Raw genomic sequence first — 20,195 nt, 5'->3', positions numbered from 1 at the left:
GTGTTAATAAAATATTATAATAATGATTAAATACAATTTTTTTAGAGTGCAACTAATTTACAATAGTAATATATTTTATCTTTAATTTTTACATTTAAAGTTAAAATAAATTATAAATAATAATAACTATTATTACTATTGTTGTTGTTATTTAATATTATTAATAATCAATTTAACACAACATCTGAGACCCATTAAAACATAAATGTGTATTAAATTATTGAAATATTGAATTAAAAAGTAAATATTTTACATCTAAAGGGTGCAGCTGACAAACCCTGCTCTACATGAAAATGCAAAATGTGACTTTTTAAACTTCAAAACATTTCACATCGGAAAAATGCTCATCCCTAGTGTCCATGCATCCACTGCAAATAAGTCCATTTGCAGGAGGCTCTCGTCTCAGACCTGTTCCTCCAAGCCAGGACAGCTGGCCTGCATCAGATGATTTCCCCCTGCACCACCAAAGCTCCAGCTGGCTTTGGCTTTATTGAAAACATTATTGCCATACAAAATGAATGTACAAACATAATATCACTTTTCTCACCTTCATTACTTTAGTACTCTATATCCCCCATTTATATGAGCAGTCAGTCACATCCTCAAACCTCCAAGTAATAATAATAATTTTGAAGTAAGCAACAAGAGGGTTTGTTCCAAAACCTAGTGAGCCACTCATGGGAGCCTTTTAAGGTGCAGTACAAACCATTCCAAAAAGGTTGTTCCAAAATGCTGTCTTCTAAAATACCTCCTAATTTCTAAGGCAACATCGCATTCATTCTTTGCAGAGAAGGAAATCCCATATTGCTCAATGATAAGATGATGGATGAACCATGGGAAAAGTTGATTATAAATCAACTTAAAATTCATTTAATAAAACATTATTAATGACAAATACTTTAACGTAATAAAAAATGGTCCTTCTTTTCCCTAATATTATAATTTGGGTGTGCTGTGTATTTGTATGCTTATTGCCATACATGTATTTCTATGGAAGAAACCCGTTCCACTGTGTTCACCTCAAAGCGATTGGACGGCATTCTGCATTTTTCGACTTTCATGTGCAATAAGTTGTGCATTTCTTAAAGGGGACCTATTGTGCCCCTTTTCACAAGATGTAATATAAGTCTCTGGTGTCCCCAGAATGTGTCTGTGAAGTTTCAGCTCAAAATCCCCACATATCATTTATTATATCATGTCAAATTTACCCCTATTTGGGTGTGAGCAAAAACACGCAATTTTTGTGTGTGTCCCTTTAAATGCAAATGAGCTGCTGCTCCCCGCCCCCTTTACAGAAGAGGGCGGAGCTTTAACAGCTCAACAACAACAAAGCTGGAGAATCTCACGCAGCCAAAATGAAGATTGTCAGTAACGGCATTCAGCCTTACATTGTTCAAACCGAAGTCGACACTGATGGAGAGACTCAGGAAGAAGTTACAACTTTTAGAATGAAACTGGACGTTTCTGAATGGTTAGTGGATAAATGTATGTAGTTGCTATGGAGTTGATTCAACTCATCGACTAGCATGTGCTAGTAAAAACTTACACCTGAAGCGCTTTAGATATAAGCATCTCCCAAATGCATGCAAAGATTTGGTACAATAGTTGGTATGTAGAGCGTTCCACTTCAGCCATTTATGAGGTTCATTTCAGGACGCTAAGAATCAGAGAAACAGCACCATTCAGACAACAACAAAAGAACAACAAACTAGCAATCCCTACTTGTACCATCCTATCAGTCTCCTACAGCTGGCAAATTATTTTGAAGGGATTCTGAGGCCTGAAGCTGGTTGTAATGCAGCACCGCAGCAAACAGTAATTACAGCAAGAGTATATTATAATGTTTTATATGAGAGAGATGTGGGTCATGAGACTCATCTTTCTTTTATTGGGGTTTTCTGTGACTCATCGAAGAGTTTGATATCCACAACCCCTCCCTTCAGATTCTGATCATAAGATTAGCATTATGTGTGATGACTTAGCATAGTGACTAGACTTTCATGATCTCAACCACAAGACAAACAAAAGAGTTGGTTTCCTTCATGGGGCCTTGGGCATCTCTCTTTTATGTTTCGGTTTTCTTTGAGTTTGAGAGAAATTATATCATAAATGACACACCAGTATTAAATCACAGAGGTCTAATTAAAGATTTGGGTTTTTTTTAGTCAACGATTAATGGCCTATTTGCAGTGATAGTGTCTGCTCTGTTACTGCAGACAATAAAAACTAGTGATGATGTCAATATGTCTGGAAAATAAGAGAGAATAAACATGTTTCACATAAGAAAGAGCCAGGAAATGATGAGACACTGGAGAATAAGTAAGACAAATTTTCTAGTCAAGACAATGACCACAGAGGAAATAAACACAAATAAATAAAGAGTGGAGAAATAAACAAGCTGTAAATTATTATGTTCAGGTTTGACTTAACCAATCGAAAACCAATTCTGTGGTTCACGACACTGTAACCAAACTATTTTCATTGGCAGCAAGATTGCTTTTGTGACAGCTCAATAAAAAAGACTGTAATATTGAGTAACGAACTCAGACAAAAAATGACCAAATATGTTGTTTATTTTTGCTCAATCAATGTAAAAGGTTTGGTTACAATGTTGGTATGGATCAGTATGTGGTGAACACAGACAAGCGGCGAGACACTGAAACGTCCGATTGCCGTTATATGAAATATCAGCTGCCTTATCAAATTATAGGAACAGAACAATACACATTATGTTACAAAGACACTCTTATCTCCGGCCACCACACCAATACATAAAATTAAAAGGAAAAGTAGTGCTGCAATCTTTCTTTTTCTCTCTTTCCCTCACACACTCTATCTATCCGCTCTAATCAATAAGTGCGTAATCAGTTTAAAGACTAAGGCTGGAGGAAGCCAAACACTGACCGCAGAACTCACGAGTCAGTAAAGATCCCTGGCACAGCACGTCTATGATCTCGCCAGCCAACATTAGTACCTCCATATGCTCGGCGTTATGCCACTGAGGTCAGATCAAGGTTAAATGAAAACTTCCCTATGAGCAAGTTAATGAAACAGCAGACCAGCTTATATAGCATCAAGGAAACCATTTTAAGAGTGTAATCCAGATTTGCTGTAAGTGGATAGAGGCAAACAAATGCTTCTATGCAACACTTCTAGTGCTTTTACTTTGAAAAAGTTTTTCTCAAATAGTTAGTTCACCCAAAAATTAAACTTCTGTCATAATTTACCTCCCTCAAGTCATTCCAAACCCAGAAGACTTTTGTTTATCGTCGAAAACACAAATGAAGATACTTTTAATGAAACCTGAAAGATATCTGTACCACATTTGTAAGTCTGTTACACCAAAACTTTGACACTTTTGCTGTTATTGCTGCTGCTGTTATTGCTGCTTCGGCTCTTGGTTGTTGCTGCTGCTGTTATTGTTCCTGCAGTCGGTTACTGCTGCTGCCGTTGGTTGTTATTGCTGCTGCTGCTGCTGCTGCTGTTATTGCTGCTGCTATTGCTGCTGCTGTTATTGCTGCTGTTGGTTATTACTGCTGCTGTTATTGCTGCTACTGCTGCTGCTTTGGCTTTTATTTGTTGCTGCTGTTATTGCTGCCGCCGTTGGTTATTGCTGTTGCTGTTATTGCTGCCGCTGTTATTGCTGCAGTTGCTGTGGCTGTTATTGCTGCTGCTGCTGCTGTTATTGCTGCTTCGGCTGTTGGTTGTTGCTGCCGCTGTTATTGTTGCTGCCGTTGGTTGTTATTGCTGCTGCTGTTATTGCTGCTGCTGTTATTGCTGCTATTGGTAATTGCTGCTGCTGTTATTGCTGCTGCTGTTATTGCTGCTGCCGTTGGTTGTTATTGCTGCTGCTGTTATTGCTGCTGCTGTTATTGCTGCTGCCGTTGGTTGTTATTGCTGCTGCTGCTGTTGTTGCTGCTATTGGTTATTGCTGCTGCTGTTATTGCTGCTATTGGTTATTGCTGCTGCTGTTATTGCTGCTGCTGTTATTGCTGCTATTGGTTATTGCTGCTGCCGTTGGTTGTTATTGCTGCTGCTGTTATTGCTGCTGCTATTATTGCTGCTGCCGTTGGTTGTTATTGCTGCTGCTGCTGTTATTGCTGCTGCTGCTGTTGTTGCTGCTATTGGTTATTGCTGCTGCCGTTATTGCTGCTGCCGTTGGTTGTTATTGCTGCTGCTGCTGTTATTGCTGCTGCTGCTGCTGTTGTTGCTGCTATTGGTTATTGCTGCTGCCGTTGGTTGTTATTGCTGCTGCTGTTATTGCTGCTGCTGTTATTGCTGCTGCCGTTGGTTGTTATTGCTGCTGCTGTTATTGCTGCTATTGGTTATTGCTGCTGCTGTTATTGCTGCTGCTGTTATTGCTGCTGCTATTATTGCTGCTGCCGTTGGTTGTTACTGCTGCTGCTGTTATTGCTGCTGCTGTTATTGCTGCTATTGGTTATTGCTGCTGCTGTTATTGCTGCTGCCGTTGGTTGTTATTGCTGCTGCTGTTATTGCTGCTGCTATTATTGCTGCTGCCGTTGGTTGTTATTGCTGCTGCTGTTATTGCTGCTATTGGTTATTGCTGCTGCTGTTATTGCTGCTATTGGTTATTGCTGCTGCTGTTATTGCTGCTGCCGTTGGTTGTTATTGCTGCTGCTGTTATTGCTGCTGCTGTTATTGCTGCTGCCGTTGGTTGTTATTGCTGCTGCTGTTATTGCTGCTGCTTTTATTGCTGCTGCCGTTGGTTGTTACTGCTGCTGCTGTTATTGCTGCTGCTGTTATTGCTGCTGCTGTTATTGCTGCTGCTGTTATTGCTGCTATTGGTTATTGCTGCTGCTATTATTGCTGCTGCCGTTGGTTGTTACTGCTGCTGCTGTTATTGCTGCTGCTGTTATTGCTGCTGCTGTTATTGCTGCTGCTGTTATTGCTGCTGCCGTTGGTTGTTATTGCTGCTGCTGTTATTGCTGCTGCCGTTGGTTGTTATTGCTGCTGCTGCTGCTGCTGTTATTGCTGCTGCTGCTGTTGTTGCTGCTATTGGTTATTGCTGCTGCTGTTATTGCTGCTGCCGTTGGTTGTTATTGCTGCTGCTGTTATTGCTGCTGCTGTTATTGCTGCTTCGACTGTTGGTTGTTGCCGTTATTGCTGCTGCTGCTGCTGCTGTTATTGCTGCTGCTATTATTGCTGTGATTGCTGCTGCTGTTATTGCTGCTGCTGCTGTTGCTGATGCTGCTGTTGCTGATGCTGTTATTGCTGATGCTGCTGTTGCTGATGCTGTTATTGCTGCTGCTGTTATTGCTGCTTCGACTGTTGGTTGTTGCCGTTATTGCTGCTGCTGCTGCTGCTGCTGTTATTGCTGCTGCTATTATTGCTGCGATTGCTGCTGCTGTTATTGCTGCTGCTGCTGTTGCTGATGCTGCTGTTGCTGATGCTGTTATTGCAGCTGCTGTTATTGCTGCTTCGACTGTTGGTTGTTGCTGTTATTGCTGCTGCTGCTGCTGCTGCTACTGCTACTGCTGTTATTGCTGCTTCGACTGTTGGTTGTTGCTGTTATTGCTGCTGCTGCTGATGCTGTTATTGCTGCTTCGGCTGTTGGTTGTTGCTGCTGCTGTTATTGCTGCTGCGGTTATTGTTGCTGCAGTCGGCTATTGCTGCCGCTGTTATTGCTGCTGCCGTTGGTTGTTATTCTTGCTGCTGTTATTGCTGCTGCTATTATTGCTGCTATTGGTTATTGCTGCTGCTGTTATTGCTGCTGTTGGTTATTACTGCTGCTGCTGCTGATGTTATTGCTGCTGCTATTGTTGCTGCTATTGGTTATTGCTGCTGCTGTTATTGCTGCTGCCGTTGGTTGTTATTGCTGCTGCTGTTATTGCTGCTGCTGTTATTGCTGCTGCCGTTGGTTGTTATTGCTGCTGCTGTTATTGCTGCTGCCGTTGGTTGTTATTGCTGCTGCTGCTGCTGTTATTGCTGCTGCTGCTGTTGTTGCTGCTATTGGTTATTGCTGCTGCTGTTATTGCTGCTGCCGTTGGTTGTTATTGCTGCTGCTGTTATTGCTGCTGCTGTTATTGCTGCTTCGACTGTTGGTTGTTGCCGTTATTGCTGCTGCTGCTGCTGCTGTTATTGCTGCTGCTATTGCTGCTGCTATTATTGCTGTGATTGCTGCTGCTGTTATTGCTGCTGCTGCTGTTGCTGATGCTGCTGTTGCTGATGCTGTTATTGCTGCTGCTGTTATTGCTGCTTCGACTGTTGGTTGTTGCCGTTATTGCTGCTTCGACTGTTGGTTGTTGCCGTTATTGCTGCTGCTGCTGCTGCTGCTGTTATTGCTGCTGCTATTATTGCTGCGATTGCTGCTGCTGTTATTGCTGCTGCTGCTGTTGCTGATGCTGCTGTTGCTGATGCTGTTATTGCAGCTGCTGTTATTGCTGCTTCGACTGTTGGTTGTTGCTGTTATTGCTGCTGCTGCTGCTGCTGCTACTGCTACTGCTGTTATTGCTGCTTCGACTGTTGGTTGTTGCTGTTATTGCTGCTGCTGCTGATGCTGTTATTGCTGCTTCGGCTGTTGGTTGTTGCTGCTGCTGTTATTGCTGCTGCGGTTATTGTTGCTGCAGTCGGCTATTGCTGCCGCTGTTATTGCTGCTGCCGTTGGTTGTTATTCCTGCTGCTGTTATTGCTGCTGCTATTATTGCTGCTATTGGTTATTGCTGCTGCTGTTATTGCTACTGCTATTGCTGCTGCTGTTATTGCTGCTGTTGGTTATTACTGCTGCTGCTGCTGATGTTATTGCTGCTGCTATTGTTGCTGCTATTGCTGCTGCTGTTATTGCTGCTGTTGGTTATTGCTGCCGCTGTTGGTTATTGCTGCTGCTGTTATTGTTGCTGCTACTGCTGCAGTTATTGTTGCAGTTGCTGTGGCTGTTATTGCTGCTGCTGCTGCTATTGTTGCTGCTGCTGCTGTTGGTTATTGCTGCTTCTGCTGCAGAGCATGTATGGGACAACATCCTGCTGCTCTAAAAATAGCATACACGAATTACCCATAGCAGATGTTCATGTGGAGCTGGGGAAGGTGTAGGGTTTCTGAAAGTGTGCTACAAACTGCTGCAGCAGACGCTGACCAAGAATTTGAAAGTTGAGCAGCGAGCTCATTGGCCACTGATACAGCAGGAACCAATCAGCTGTACCTTACAGAGAATGATGTGATTGCAAGCAGATTGTATTAAGGACCTATCAGCCCACGCCATCTAGAGTGTCATCACAGAACGTTGTATTTCATAAAGATTGTAAAAGAAATCCAAATTAATCGAGCAGTTTAATTAAACTCTTCCAAACTTTTTGAAGTGTCAAAGTTTTGGTGTAATGGACTTTCAATGGAGGGACAGAAATCTCTCAAGTTTCATTAAAAATATCTTCATTTGAGTTTCGAAGATGAACAAAAGTGAATCGACATTAGGATGAGTAAAGGACAGAATGATATCCTTTTAACATACAGAGACAACATTAAATAAGAAAAGTGTACTTTTCAAAGAAAAGTGTAATAAAAAGTTGCCATAAGCGTCATGAGCAACATTGGTATAATAACCTATTTTGATACCCCTATTTCCCCCCCCCCAATATCAGCTTATTTAAAAAAGAAAACACTGGCTCATCCAATGGAGTGAGTTTTGGAGGTAGTACTATGTATTTTTCAACCAATGGCAGAAGGAGGAGTGTTCTGAAAACTTTATTAGTTTTTCTTTTTTTTTTCATTTTCCATTTTTCATCTTCGTAAATTACACTGTTCACCTTCAAGAACTGACATGATAAGGGGAGGTGATGTCTTGGTAACTGAGACAGTTTAATGGTGACATGACAGCTGCCCTTTAGAAAAATATCCCCCTGATATGTTCAAACATGCACAACTGTCTATATAAAAGATCAGAAAAACCTGTACATCATCCAAGTGTCTTCAGCAATATTTGGCTTCTATAAAACATGATGTTTGCTGTGTTTGCTGAACTGATAAATTAGATGTACTCACTGGCCATGCATATTTAAATGGGATAACAATTCGTCCACTTCTGCTGTCGCTTCCCTCATTTCCATGGTGATGTAAGGTGTGGGAGTTACCACCCAGGACAGGTGTGATGCCAGTGCCGTATGTACAGGTGCCGGTTGGTGAAACCCGAGCCTGGTACTCCTTCAGACAGGCCTTGAAGAAGGTATCACACTGATCACCTGATGAGCAGCGTTGCCCCCCACTGACCTGGGGATCACAGCACTGACCACTCTGTAGAAAGCCCTGAGGGTTCAGCCACTGTCGAATCTCCACCTCAAACATGCCCACCGCACACACAACCTAGGGGAATTCAAAACACTAAGGTTAAAAATTGGAAAATATACAGGAAATCTGAATTGACAGAGTGCATGAAGTAATTTATATGAGAAGCATCACTTTCAGCCTCCAAAGATGTTTAGAATTTAAATTCTCTCATGATACTTGTTCATATTTTCCACAGTTATTGGCTTTCTGAAAACAGATTTATCACATATGGATGTTGGCCAATCCTCCTTCTTTATATGCAGGTGAGAAAATTTTGCAGGTGCAAAATATGATTGCAAAAATGTATCATTTTTCTTTATAAAGTATATTGATTGTTAGCAGAAAAGGAAGTGGTTCTCAACCTCCAAAGCCTTCAAAAACCTCCTTTTGTTCTAGACAATATTCAAAAGCTCTCCAACCTAAGCTCATATGTAGCTCTGGTACTTCTGTTGTACTCAAAAATATGATAGGAGCGACCTCCAGACCACGATTTCAACCGAGGGGAACACACATTTCAACCGATAATTCATTTGTAATAGGACTAGTAGCACTTGCATATATATAAATAGAGTATGCGTATTTGGCATGCTGCTAAAGGGGAGGGCTCCGAGCTCAGAATTTTGCCTGAACTCAGAGTATTCCCCCATCCCAGGTAGGGATAGGAATAGTTAGAAGTGAGGAGATAGGAAGTGGAGGGATGCTGGAAAACTGTCATAGAACAAAGGTAAGTCTGCTGTATATTTACCTCCTGATGCTAATTGAGTTGATTAACTGAACATGCTCCTCCCGAACTTTGTTAATAAAACATCATGCGTCATAAACGGCTGTCATGTCATTCTAAAATTCTCAATTCAACTTATCGTCTGTGAAGTGCTGCAGGACAGTCCTTGCTGCGGACTCTCATCCACAGATGTCTTGTTTTGTGTGCACAAAGAGGAGTTTATACATGCTTGATAAATATATGCAGCACAGCACAAAGCTTTATGAGCTCGTCCTCTCCTAATTAGGACCTGAAAGAGATAAATATAAAGTCTGCTTTTTAAAACAAAGAAAAGAATGAACGGTAGGAGGGTATGATGAATGACTGAATGGTTGTAAACTGCACCTAATTAATGACATTAACATATAAAAGAGCACCAGTCAACGTCCAAACGCTTTACATGAGAATGACGAGCAGCCATATTGCCAGAACGCCCACCACACACCAGCTTATTGGTGGAGAGAAGATGGAGTCAATCAGTTTATTTGGGGACGTTTAGGAGGCCATGATGAAGGACAGAAACCAATGGTCAAATTTGGCCAGGATGCCAGGGTTAAACCCCTACTCTTTTCCGAAGGACATCCTGGGATTTTTAATGACCACAGAGAGTCAGGACCTCGGTTTAACATCTCATCCAAAGGACTAACACCTCTTCTAGCAGCAACCTAGTTTTCCCAAGACATCTACTATCCAGGTACTGACCAGACTCAACCCTGCTTAGCTTTAATGTGCAACACGTCTTGTTCTACAGGGTGATAGCTGCTGGCAATGAGACCCAATGTCCTGGATGCTCTTACCATGAAAACTTGTATACAATTTATAAACAATATGACAGTTGAAAATCATTCCCTCCATTACAGCTCTCAAACTGCGCTGAAGTTTACACACATTCAACTATGGCATGTCAAGATGTGAAGCAGCAGGTTTGACGTCAGTGATATCACACATTAAAATAGAAGCAAAACACTTCTTGACTTATCTTACAACATTTATGTTTAAGGTGTTTTTATTGTCATTTCTGGAGCATGACAGCACTCGTCTCCACTCACTTATGATACAGAGAAGAGCATTTTGATAAAATTTAGAACAACAGAGGGTGTGAAAATGATGATTTTTTTGGGAGTGATCTATCCCTTTAAGACAGGAGATTGAAAAGCACTCAACTGCATTACCACAAAACAAAACAAAAATACTGTGGTTGCATGAACACAGACAAACCCTGCTGGTTTGGACTAAGTAAAATATGTGAATTCAAAACAAAACATCACATTTAAATCTGTTTTTTACAGATGTATTCATACAGTATACAATGACGTTTCCTTTACATCCAACAACCTTCAAGCAACACAAACACAATCCTCATGAGACCCCGTTCATCCAGACAGATAATGACTCTAGTAGTCTTTGTATCTGAAGGCAGATACAGACAGATAACAATGGTTCAAAACAAATCCCCTGTGTGTAAATGAACAGCAACAGTCCTCTTCTTCACTGTAATCAGCCTCTTCATCTACATGCTCACTTAACTTCATTATCTCTGTCTTCTCCCCTCAGGTTATTTACCTCCTCATGTCTCGCCGCTCTCTCACGCTTTTTCTCCTTACTCCCTTGTGTTAGTTATTTCCTACTCTTCAACCCCTTGCCCTCTTTCTTCCATTCTTTTATCAATACCCCTTCTTTCTTTTCTCTTCATCTCTCCCCAGGGGTAAAAAACATTTGCAGCTCCTACCTTGCCCTCTCAGACCGCTTTTCTCCTTTTCTCATTATTACATTCAGACCTTCCCGTCTTCCTTTATTCAGTCTTTTTGTCATGAGGAGGAGAGGATGCACACACACACACACACACACACACACTGCAGAGGGGGAGAAGAAAGTCTTGAACAGGTATTTTAGACTCTGGCTATTATATGGAGTAGATATTTTAGATGATGTCTTTGCCATATGCAAATACAAAAAAAACAGAAGCATCACACACTCTTTCCCACACAAACAAACACACACACAGATTCCCCTGTGAATACGACATTCCATTCTAAGACTCGGTGGTGCCTGTCCTCTCCCCATGACCCTACGTTTGAGCAGGACTGCTGAATGGCTGTACTGTCTTCCCATTGTTCCATCATGGCATGTTGTCCCATTCCTGCCCCTAAAACATGGACACATCAAACACTCGGCAGATAGACCACCGGCCATCACTCTCCATCTTTCTTTCTTCCTCTCCCTCTATCCTCTGCCAGGGTCATTCCCAGCATACCTGTATTTCATCAGTCTCTCTTGCGGAGCTGCATCACAGGGCTCATTACTGAGACATTAAAACCCCACAAACTCCTGCTGTCCAACATCAGAGACAAAGACATGCTGCTATTCAAAATTATAAGAATACTGCCCATTTCTGAGGGGACAACTACATTTGAAAGACTGGGATTGCCCAGCTGTTACTGTATTATCAGTGTCTAAAAGTACAAAAGATGATTTTATTCTCCATTTCTGATTTAGTCGTTTAACCAGGAATCATTCTTGATTTCACTTTTTAATACTTGTGAAAATAATGTACTGTATAAATGGCTATCTTCCAACTGCTAATAACTGATAGTTCTTTATATTACTTTAAAGGCACAATATGTCATTTTCACCACTAGAGGTCGCTTATTCAAAACAAAGGCATAGCTTGATGACGCCGTAAATGAGCGTGGAATCATGGGAGTTGTCAACTTCAGCTCTAGCCAATGGAAAGGAATCCGATGGATTTGGGTAGAAATCATGTTCCGGATGAGCGAACGTATTAAAAGTTTTATTAATGTTACTGTGGTTTGAAGCAGGAAGGGGCCAAGAGCAGTGGGAGCGGAGCCGATCTTGAGTCCAGCGGAGCTTTTATTATGCTTATGCTGCAGTCGGCCACCTCAGCTCTTTTCATTGTGTATGTGGGGTGCTGTTTTATATGGTTAAAACAATCATACTAAATATGTTTGAGTGTGTTGAAAGTTATGTTATAACGTTACTCTGTGCATTCACTCAGTGGCTGGAATGAGCCACTTGTTGTACTTTGCAGTAATCTAGATCGATATTAGAATATCATATTAATAAAAACTGGATGACTTGTGTTGCTTAATTACATTTTAATTTTAAAATATATTGTAAGATCTTTCTCTGATTATGCTATGTTAGCCAAAATAGTGTTGTCTCTGAGGCATGGTAAAAACAGGGTACTCACAGTAAATCAAGAAAGCAAGCAATTCAAACAATAAAATGTTATATAAAACAATATGTTATATGTTATATAATTTTTTATATGAAATATATATATAAAAATGATTAGTTTTCTGTTGATAAATGTATCCAAATAGTTGCTCACCTGTCAAATAAAACGCATATTAAAGCGTATTTGGTGTTTTCATGGTTTCTACAAAAGTAAAACTGGAAATCATGGGTAACGCAGATATGATATATGATATGATTTAAACATTGTTGAAAACGTTTGGGCTAATGTAAGCGCACAAGTCAACAAAATATATAGGCCTAACATTGTTCTAGTGGTTTTTGTATATTTTAATCTAAAAATCTTACATATTGTGCCATTAACTGACAACAAATCCAATAAATGGCAACATTTGCAAGTTAGCAACATGTCTATATATGCGTTTTTTCCATTGTGCAAAAAAGCTATAATTTATGATTCATTCATTCATTAACACACTTTTTCAGGAAACAATGGCATGAGGTGTAAGAGATGACTTATAATATTCTTAATGTACACAACCATTCAGAATTTTGAATTTTTTTTTAAAGATATATATATATCATATATATCACATATATATTTTTTTTCTTTATTCAGCAAGGACACATATATTTTTCAAAAGTGTCAGTAAAGATTTATAATGTTACAAAAATGCTTAAAAAAATAATGTCACCATTTCCATAATAAGCAGCAAAACTGTTTTCAACATTGATAATAATACTAAAAAAATGGTTATGAGCACCAAATCAGCATATTATGATGATTTCTGAAAAATCATGTGACAGACTGGAGTAATGGCTACTGAAAATTCATCTTTGTCATCATAGGAATACGTTTTTTAATATCAAAAACAGTTATTTTAAACTGTAATGATATTTCACAATACTATAGGTGAGCATAGGAGACTAAGCAAAAATATTTGAAATTTTTACCGACCCCAAAGTTTTGAACAGTAGCATAGTAGTGTATATTCATATTACTATCACAAGTCGTTCCTGCAATTTCAACAAACCCTACTAAATATAGGATACAATATGTGACACATATAAATGTACAGAAGTCAAATTCAACAATAAAGTTCAAATAGATAAAAGCCATATGTTTTCCAGGCATAAAAGCACATATTCATGATTGATGAACATAAGATGTCATGAAAGCGCAGTACTGGCCTGGATAGGTCAAGTGACATTTCCGTCAACTGGCCTCAGGCCACAAGGCCATCCTTATTTTTGAGCCCTGTTATTTATAGCCCACCCAACAATACAAAGCCGTTGATTGCTTTCCCTTCTCATCTACCATCTTTGCTCAGTAGAAATTGCTGGTATATAGCCTATTCTCCAAAATATTGTGTGAAAAGTGGCTTTAGATTATCCAAGAACCATCAAAGCATTCAAAAACCAAAGCTCATATTGCAAAAACTGCACAACCAAAATATTAGCGTTTTTCACACGCCCTCAGTGTCAGGACAGGTATGTTCACCCGCCAGAACACACATGCCATTTCTCAGCTCAAAGGGTTCTCATACGCAGGATCTGCCCTCCACAGCAGGTGAGGTGTCATCTCCACCGCAGACCAACAACCCCAGCGGAGACCTCACAGCCTGGAATAATAGGCTGCGGTGGGATGTGTAGCATTGGGAATAGATTCAGAAATGATCTAGCTTGGTTTTAATGCTTATCGGGTCTGTAACCACCATAGTCATTGAGGGGGCCAAATTGTCCTTCCCCCAGTATTTGCCACATGTCCTCCAAACAATACGCTCACATATAGGTCGTTTGTCACTTCCCTGAAATACTACCCATAGGAGCGTTTACTAAAGTTGCGCCCCTATCGACAACAGGACACTTTCATTTTAATGCATTGTACCCTTTTATCTGCATCATATTTCGGGTTTCGCGTAGCTCCATCGGTAGAGCATTGCAATATACAATAATATGCAATCATGTGATCATGCAATCGTGGGTTCGATCCCAGGGAACGCATGTGCTCATAAGGAGTATATGCACTATAAATCACTAAGGGTAGGTTTAGGGTTGGGGTAGGTGTAGTCGTTAATTAAAAAAAAAAAGAGTTTTGCTAAATGGAAATAGGACAAATGGTGGGTAAGGGACCGTGTAAAAAGTCCACACACTGCATTTAAATGAACACGCATTTTGATTGGTAACGACAGTCATACGTCATTTCATGATGACAGATGTAACATGACACTGTCATTATTTTTACGGCACCTAGAGGGCGCATGACTTTAAAATGTAAATATAAGTCGTAATATAGGGTCGTTTTTTGGAGGAGGACAGTCTCAGTATTTGATATTCTTAAATCGTTAGTTCAGCCAAAAATGAAGATAATCTCATTTATTACTCACCCTCATGCCATTCCACACCCGTAAGACCTTCGTTAATCTTCGGAACGACATGAGGGTGAGTAATAAATGAGATTATAAATGAGATTATTTTCATTTTTGGGTGAACTAACCCTTTAATGCTGCTTGGCTACTCTCCATTACATACTGCTCTGTTTGTTGTGACAACAGTTTAATAAGTTGCATTTTTAGGCTGCCTCAACGGACTAACAGCGCTCATCAATGTCAAAATTATGGCCAATCAGAATCAGATCAAAGAAGGCGGGGCTTATTGAGTGCGAATTCCCATGCAACGCTTTTGTTTTTACAATGAAAGAGTGTGTGGTAAGATGTAAGTAGCTGAACATTTAAAGGTGCCATCGAATGTTTTTTTACAAGATGTAATATAAGTCTAAGGTGTCCCCTGAATGTGTCTGTGAAGTTTCAGCTCAAAATACCCCATTTTTTTTAATTCATTTTTTTAACTGCCTATTTTGGGGCATAATTATAAATGCACAAATTCATGTTGCGGCCCCTTTAAATGCTTGTGCTCCACGCCCACGGAGCTCGCGCTTGCCTTAAACAGCATAAACAAAGTTCACACAGCTAATATAACCCTCAAAATGGATCTTTACAAAGTGTTCGTCATGCATACTGCATGCATGCGTCGGATTATGTGAGTATTGTATTTATTTGGATTTGAGGCTGTGTTCCGTGGCTAACGGCTAATGCTACACTGTTGGAGAGATTTATAAAGAATGAAGTTGTGTTTATGAATTATACAGACTGCAAGTGTTTAATAATGAAAATAACGACAGCTCTTGTCTCTGTGAATACAGTAAGAAACGATGGTAACTTGAACCACATTTAACAGTACATTAGCAAACATGCTAACGAAACATTTAGAAAGACAATTTACAAATATCACTAAAAATATCATGTAATCATGGATCATGTCAGTTATTATTGCTCCATCTGCCATTTTTCGCTATTGTTCTTGCTTGCTTACCTCGTCTGATGATTCAACTGTGCACAGATCCAGACGTTAATACTGGCTGCCCTTGTGTAATGCCTTGATCATGGGCTGGCGTATGCAAATATTGGGGTCATACATATTAATGATCCCGACTTTTACGTTATGTTGAGATTCGCCTGTTCTTCTGAGGTCTTTTAAACAACTGAGATTTATATAAGAAGGAGGAAACAATGGAGTTTGAGACTCACTGTATGTCATTTCCATGTACTGAACTCTTGTTGTTTAACTATGCCAAGATAAATTCAATTTGTAATTGTAAGGCACCTTTTATATTTCATGATAGACGTTTAACGACCCACAGTAATATACAGATGTGAACTACTCAACTTTTTTAATGGCATTTTGAATTGAAAATATGCTATCATTTACATGATCCATGTCATTCTTAATGTGACGAGACAAGAAACGTTTTCCATTTTTGAGTTAATGTGAGCGTATTTTTAAATAAAATATAATTTGCAAAGTGTTTGCATAGATTAATTCAGAACTACACTGTAAAAAAGAATTGTTGGTTTTAACTTAAAAAAGTAAGTTACCGGGTTGCCTTAAAATTGAGTTCATTTAAATAAAAAATTTGAGTTATGGTTTAATCAACAGAAACTCAAAATATTATGTTATCTGAACCACATTGATTTGACAAAAGAAAAAATGTTGTGATAACAAATCATGAAAATATTTTTTTTCAGAGTAGGCTACTAGAATTTCTTTTACTGTTCTTATTTCTTTTAATCCTTTAATTATTAAATTCCCCAATAAAAAGACCAATCACACCCACCCCCAATATTCAAGACATGGTTACGGCTTTGATGCTAATTCATTTTAAACAGAGTAGGCTTCTTTTTTTCAAAACATAAGAGAGATTTATATTTTGAAAAAGTGATGATATGCGTTCTCTAAATACAGCTAAGCCATTTGGGTGGTACAAATGGATCAGCATAATTAGAGTCACTGGATCTTTTCTGGGAATGCAAACAAAAGCAGAATCACATGCCCACAAAGAGACCCATTTCTCTTTATAAAAATCTCTACTGCTAGTTTACTGCCTGATGTAAACATAATGAAATTAACAATAAGCCTTGCTCTAAACAGAAAAACACTGCAATGTCCTCATTTATACTGGAGCAAAATGATGCTTTCTTGTACAAATAAGCCAGTGCACCAAGATATATTTCACTCATAAATATGCCGAGCCTTGTTTTTAATTTCTCTAGTTACAGTAAATGGTATTAAAGAAAAAGCATTACAATAACAAATTCTCGTGTGCGTCAGATGTATTGAACCACAGCTGAGCATGAGAATTAAATATCTTCATGAACAATGAGAAAACACGCCCAAAAGATCGACAAGTGCAGTGAACAACAAAGAAAGATGGAACAACAGGTGGCTGCAGACGGTAATAACACAACATTAGGTGCAAACCCGAATTATGAGGGGTCTGACACCCCTAATTTAGGGTTAAACCTCCAAAGTTTCGGTAAAGAAAGAGGCTTGATGTGTTTAAAGTATGCATTCGCTTTAAATATAATTTTAACAATCACCAAAGTTTAGTCAGAAATGTGCCAAAAATCGCCTTTGCGTGATGAGGTAACCATAGCAACAGCTAAGCGATAGCCTGTGTGTATCGGACGAAAAATCTATAAAATAATTATAATAATTACTATCATTATTTATCATGTTATTATGGGTTTACACAACACAAATGTATCTCAAAAATCGTTTTGTTTAAAACGCCTATAGCGATTCGTGCTAGACAGTGGCTGCGCAAGACGAACCTTAACCGACTGCGCCCAGAAAATGACTGACAGAAACTGTTTTAAAAAGTTGAGCTCCCTGAAAGTCACTTAATAACTGGCGTGAATCTCTTGTAAAACGCCTCTAAAGTAAGACCAACACTGCACTGAAGCTCTGTGGAGAGAGAAAACCCGTGGAAAAAGAGTCAAAGCAGGTTAAACTGCGGCTGAAAATAGCGCGTAATCGGCGGCTTACCTGCGGCTGCAGCGCGAGTGAGAGCAGGAAAATCACGGTCCAGTGTTGTCCGCGCGCTACATCCCTTATCATCGCCCTAACAGCACTCCTTCTGTCCGTACTCGACCTCTCCCAGGAGTGCCAACTCTTTCGGTCTCTATCCATTCTCATAGCAGACATTTGCGCACTTAGTCTGTGCGTACGGAACAGCATTTCCCCGTTTGGTGACGCTCTCTTTACACGGTCCACTTGTCCATTATGAAAACAGCGTGAAAACGAACAAAACAAAGGTGGCAAATGATGCACAGGTAAATGATAAGACCACTAAGGTCCTTCTACACTCCGCGCGGAGTCCAGGATGCCTCCTCCTCCTCCGCGAGCTCTTCCTCCTTCCACCTGCTGCAGTTAAGAAGCTTTGAATGTTCGACCTGCTGGCCTACTGACTTGACATTTCATCCCATTTACTTTCCCAGTCACTGAAAGCAGCTCTTTACCCTCACGTCAACCGGATAGGCTGTTCCGATGCCCTTGCAGAGAGCGAGACTGCGCATCACCGTGGGAAGCACTAGCGGTTAAAGTTGCCAGTAGAGGGTGTGTCCTCCTCCGTATGGGAATATCGGTCACCTGCCTCGAACTTGAACATAATATCCCCAAATTTGTGTGTTACATACTGAATTAGTTCAGAAAAAAATTGTCTAAAATTATTGTAATGCAATGTCAAGAGTGCTGCTTTACTTCCACAAGTTTTAACGCTAATAGAAGATGGGAACATTTCAAATTAAAATGCCTGAATTTATTGTGGTAATCAAACAATTTTTAGGGTAGGATACATAAATTATTTTTGATTTAATTCTTATTAATATTTATATATTTTTTAAGAGTGTCATTAATGTAAAATCTAATAACTATTGTATTTAAATTTTTATTTTGACAATTTAGTTGATAATATTTGAATTACTAATAACAGACAAAGTAGCATATCAGTAAAACAGAGATTAATCTGAAAGGTAAAATTATAATTTGGCTTATATACAGGCATATGAATATTTGCATATTTAATTGTCCTTATTATGTCATAATAGCAGCACTATGAATGCAAATTTAATGATTTCTCTCAAATATCCTATAGGTTTTAATGAAAGCAAAGATGTCTGAAATGTACATCTAATTAATTGAAATATTAAATAATAACCCCATTCATATTACACTTAAAAATAATAGCACTAACAACATGCCTCTGGGCCATCTCAGCCAATTCTGGGTGGCTCATCTTACCCCACGGGTCTACATTTTTCTTTTTACTTAAAAAAAAAAAAAACTTCACAAATCTAAAAACACTGATTTGTCCACAAATCCCAAATTAACAAATAGACAAAAAAAACAACAACTTTGATATTCAATGTAATCAATATTTTCCAGAGACACAAAATAAACCTCAAAAGTGTTTCGACTGACTAAATCTCACAAATGTTGATATTCAGATGACGAAGTGACGAAATTAAAATAGCATAGCCATTCATCAAACGCACCGTTTGTGTGTGTGTCCCTTTACATGCAAATGAGCTGCTGCTCCCCGCCCCCTTTCCAGAAGAGGACGGAGCTTCAACAGCTCGCGCTTCGGTTGCTCAACAACAACAAAGCTGGAGAATCTCACGCAGCCAAAATGAGGATTGTCAGTAACGGTGTTCAGCCTTACATTGTTCAAACCGACACTGATGGAGAGACTCAGGAAGAAGTTACAACTTTTAGACGTTTCTGAATGGTTAGTGGATAAATTTATGTAGTTGCTGTGGAGTTGATTCAACTCATTGATAGCATGTGCCGTCATGTTAATCTTTTGTGTAAATCCAGCATTGAATTGACCCTTGTTTGTGAAAAAGTCCATTGTAAAATGACGGCATGATAACAACACTCTACTACAACAACTCTTCCTCTTCTCTAAAGCAGCCCAACATGGCCCCGCCCCCTTTGTTGTGTTCTCAGGGGCGGGGTTTATGTAAATTTTAGGGTTTGTGATGTCACAAACCCAAGAAGAAGCTCGTTGTAGTCCCTACCAGCCATTTGTTGTAGTCCTTAAAAAGTGATTTCTGTAAAAGAAAATATCTCCCTTTGCATTGAACTTTGAGCGTCGTAACTTTGCAGATGTTGTTTATGCTCAAACAGCAACATTACACACTAACTAAAGTGAAATCTTTGGGTCAACTATCCCTTTAAGAACCCACTATAAAGAACATTCTGTGCAATGGGAAGTTCCCATGGATGTTAAAGGTTCATAATCTCTCAGATTTTACAACTCTTTCCTGTGCCTGTTAATGACGTCTCAGTATACAGCTGTCATTTGTAATAATTAGTGTAACTGCTAAATTACTGTGAGAGTCTGACAACTACAGTAGTCAGGGATACACAGTGCATGCTATCCCATAATGCACTGGACTGGTCTGGAAATTCTCAGTAGGGTTTCTTTTCATGTGTACTCCCATGGCAGTTCAAGAATAATAGGTCTCAAGCTTCACTTAATCTCTGAGCGTGATCAAAGTGCTGCGGCACCAATTAAAAGACCCTGTCAGAAGCCGGACAATAC

The 20,195-nt window shown here is 39.5% G+C and overlaps 1 protein-coding gene across 2 annotated transcripts in view; it reads right to left on the bottom strand.

The window, feature by feature from the left end:
- LOC137023462 (protein jagged-1b) overlaps nucleotides 1-18,119 on the bottom strand; it is a 74,003-nt gene extending 55,884 nt beyond the window's left edge. For both annotated transcript variants that reach the window (XM_067390600.1, XM_067390601.1), the window contains exons 1-2: nucleotides 17,636-18,119; nucleotides 7,993-8,310 (exon numbers count right to left, since the gene is read on the bottom strand). In XM_067390600.1, the coding sequence (XP_067246701.1) occupies nucleotides 7,993-8,310; nucleotides 17,636-17,827 (510 nt within the window). In that variant the 5' untranslated portion in view covers nucleotides 17,828-18,119. The remainder of the gene's footprint in view (nucleotides 1-7,992; nucleotides 8,311-17,635) is intronic.
- Between the last annotated feature and the right edge of the window lie 2,076 nt (nucleotides 18,120-20,195).

Source organism: Chanodichthys erythropterus, chromosome 7, assembly GCF_024489055.1.
Source record: "Chanodichthys erythropterus isolate Z2021 chromosome 7, ASM2448905v1, whole genome shotgun sequence".
In the NCBI taxonomy this organism is placed as follows: domain Eukaryota; kingdom Metazoa; phylum Chordata; class Actinopteri; order Cypriniformes; family Xenocyprididae; genus Chanodichthys; species Chanodichthys erythropterus.
The sequence above is the reverse complement of the archived record's forward strand: the minus strand, read 5'-3'. Positions and strand labels throughout refer to the sequence as shown.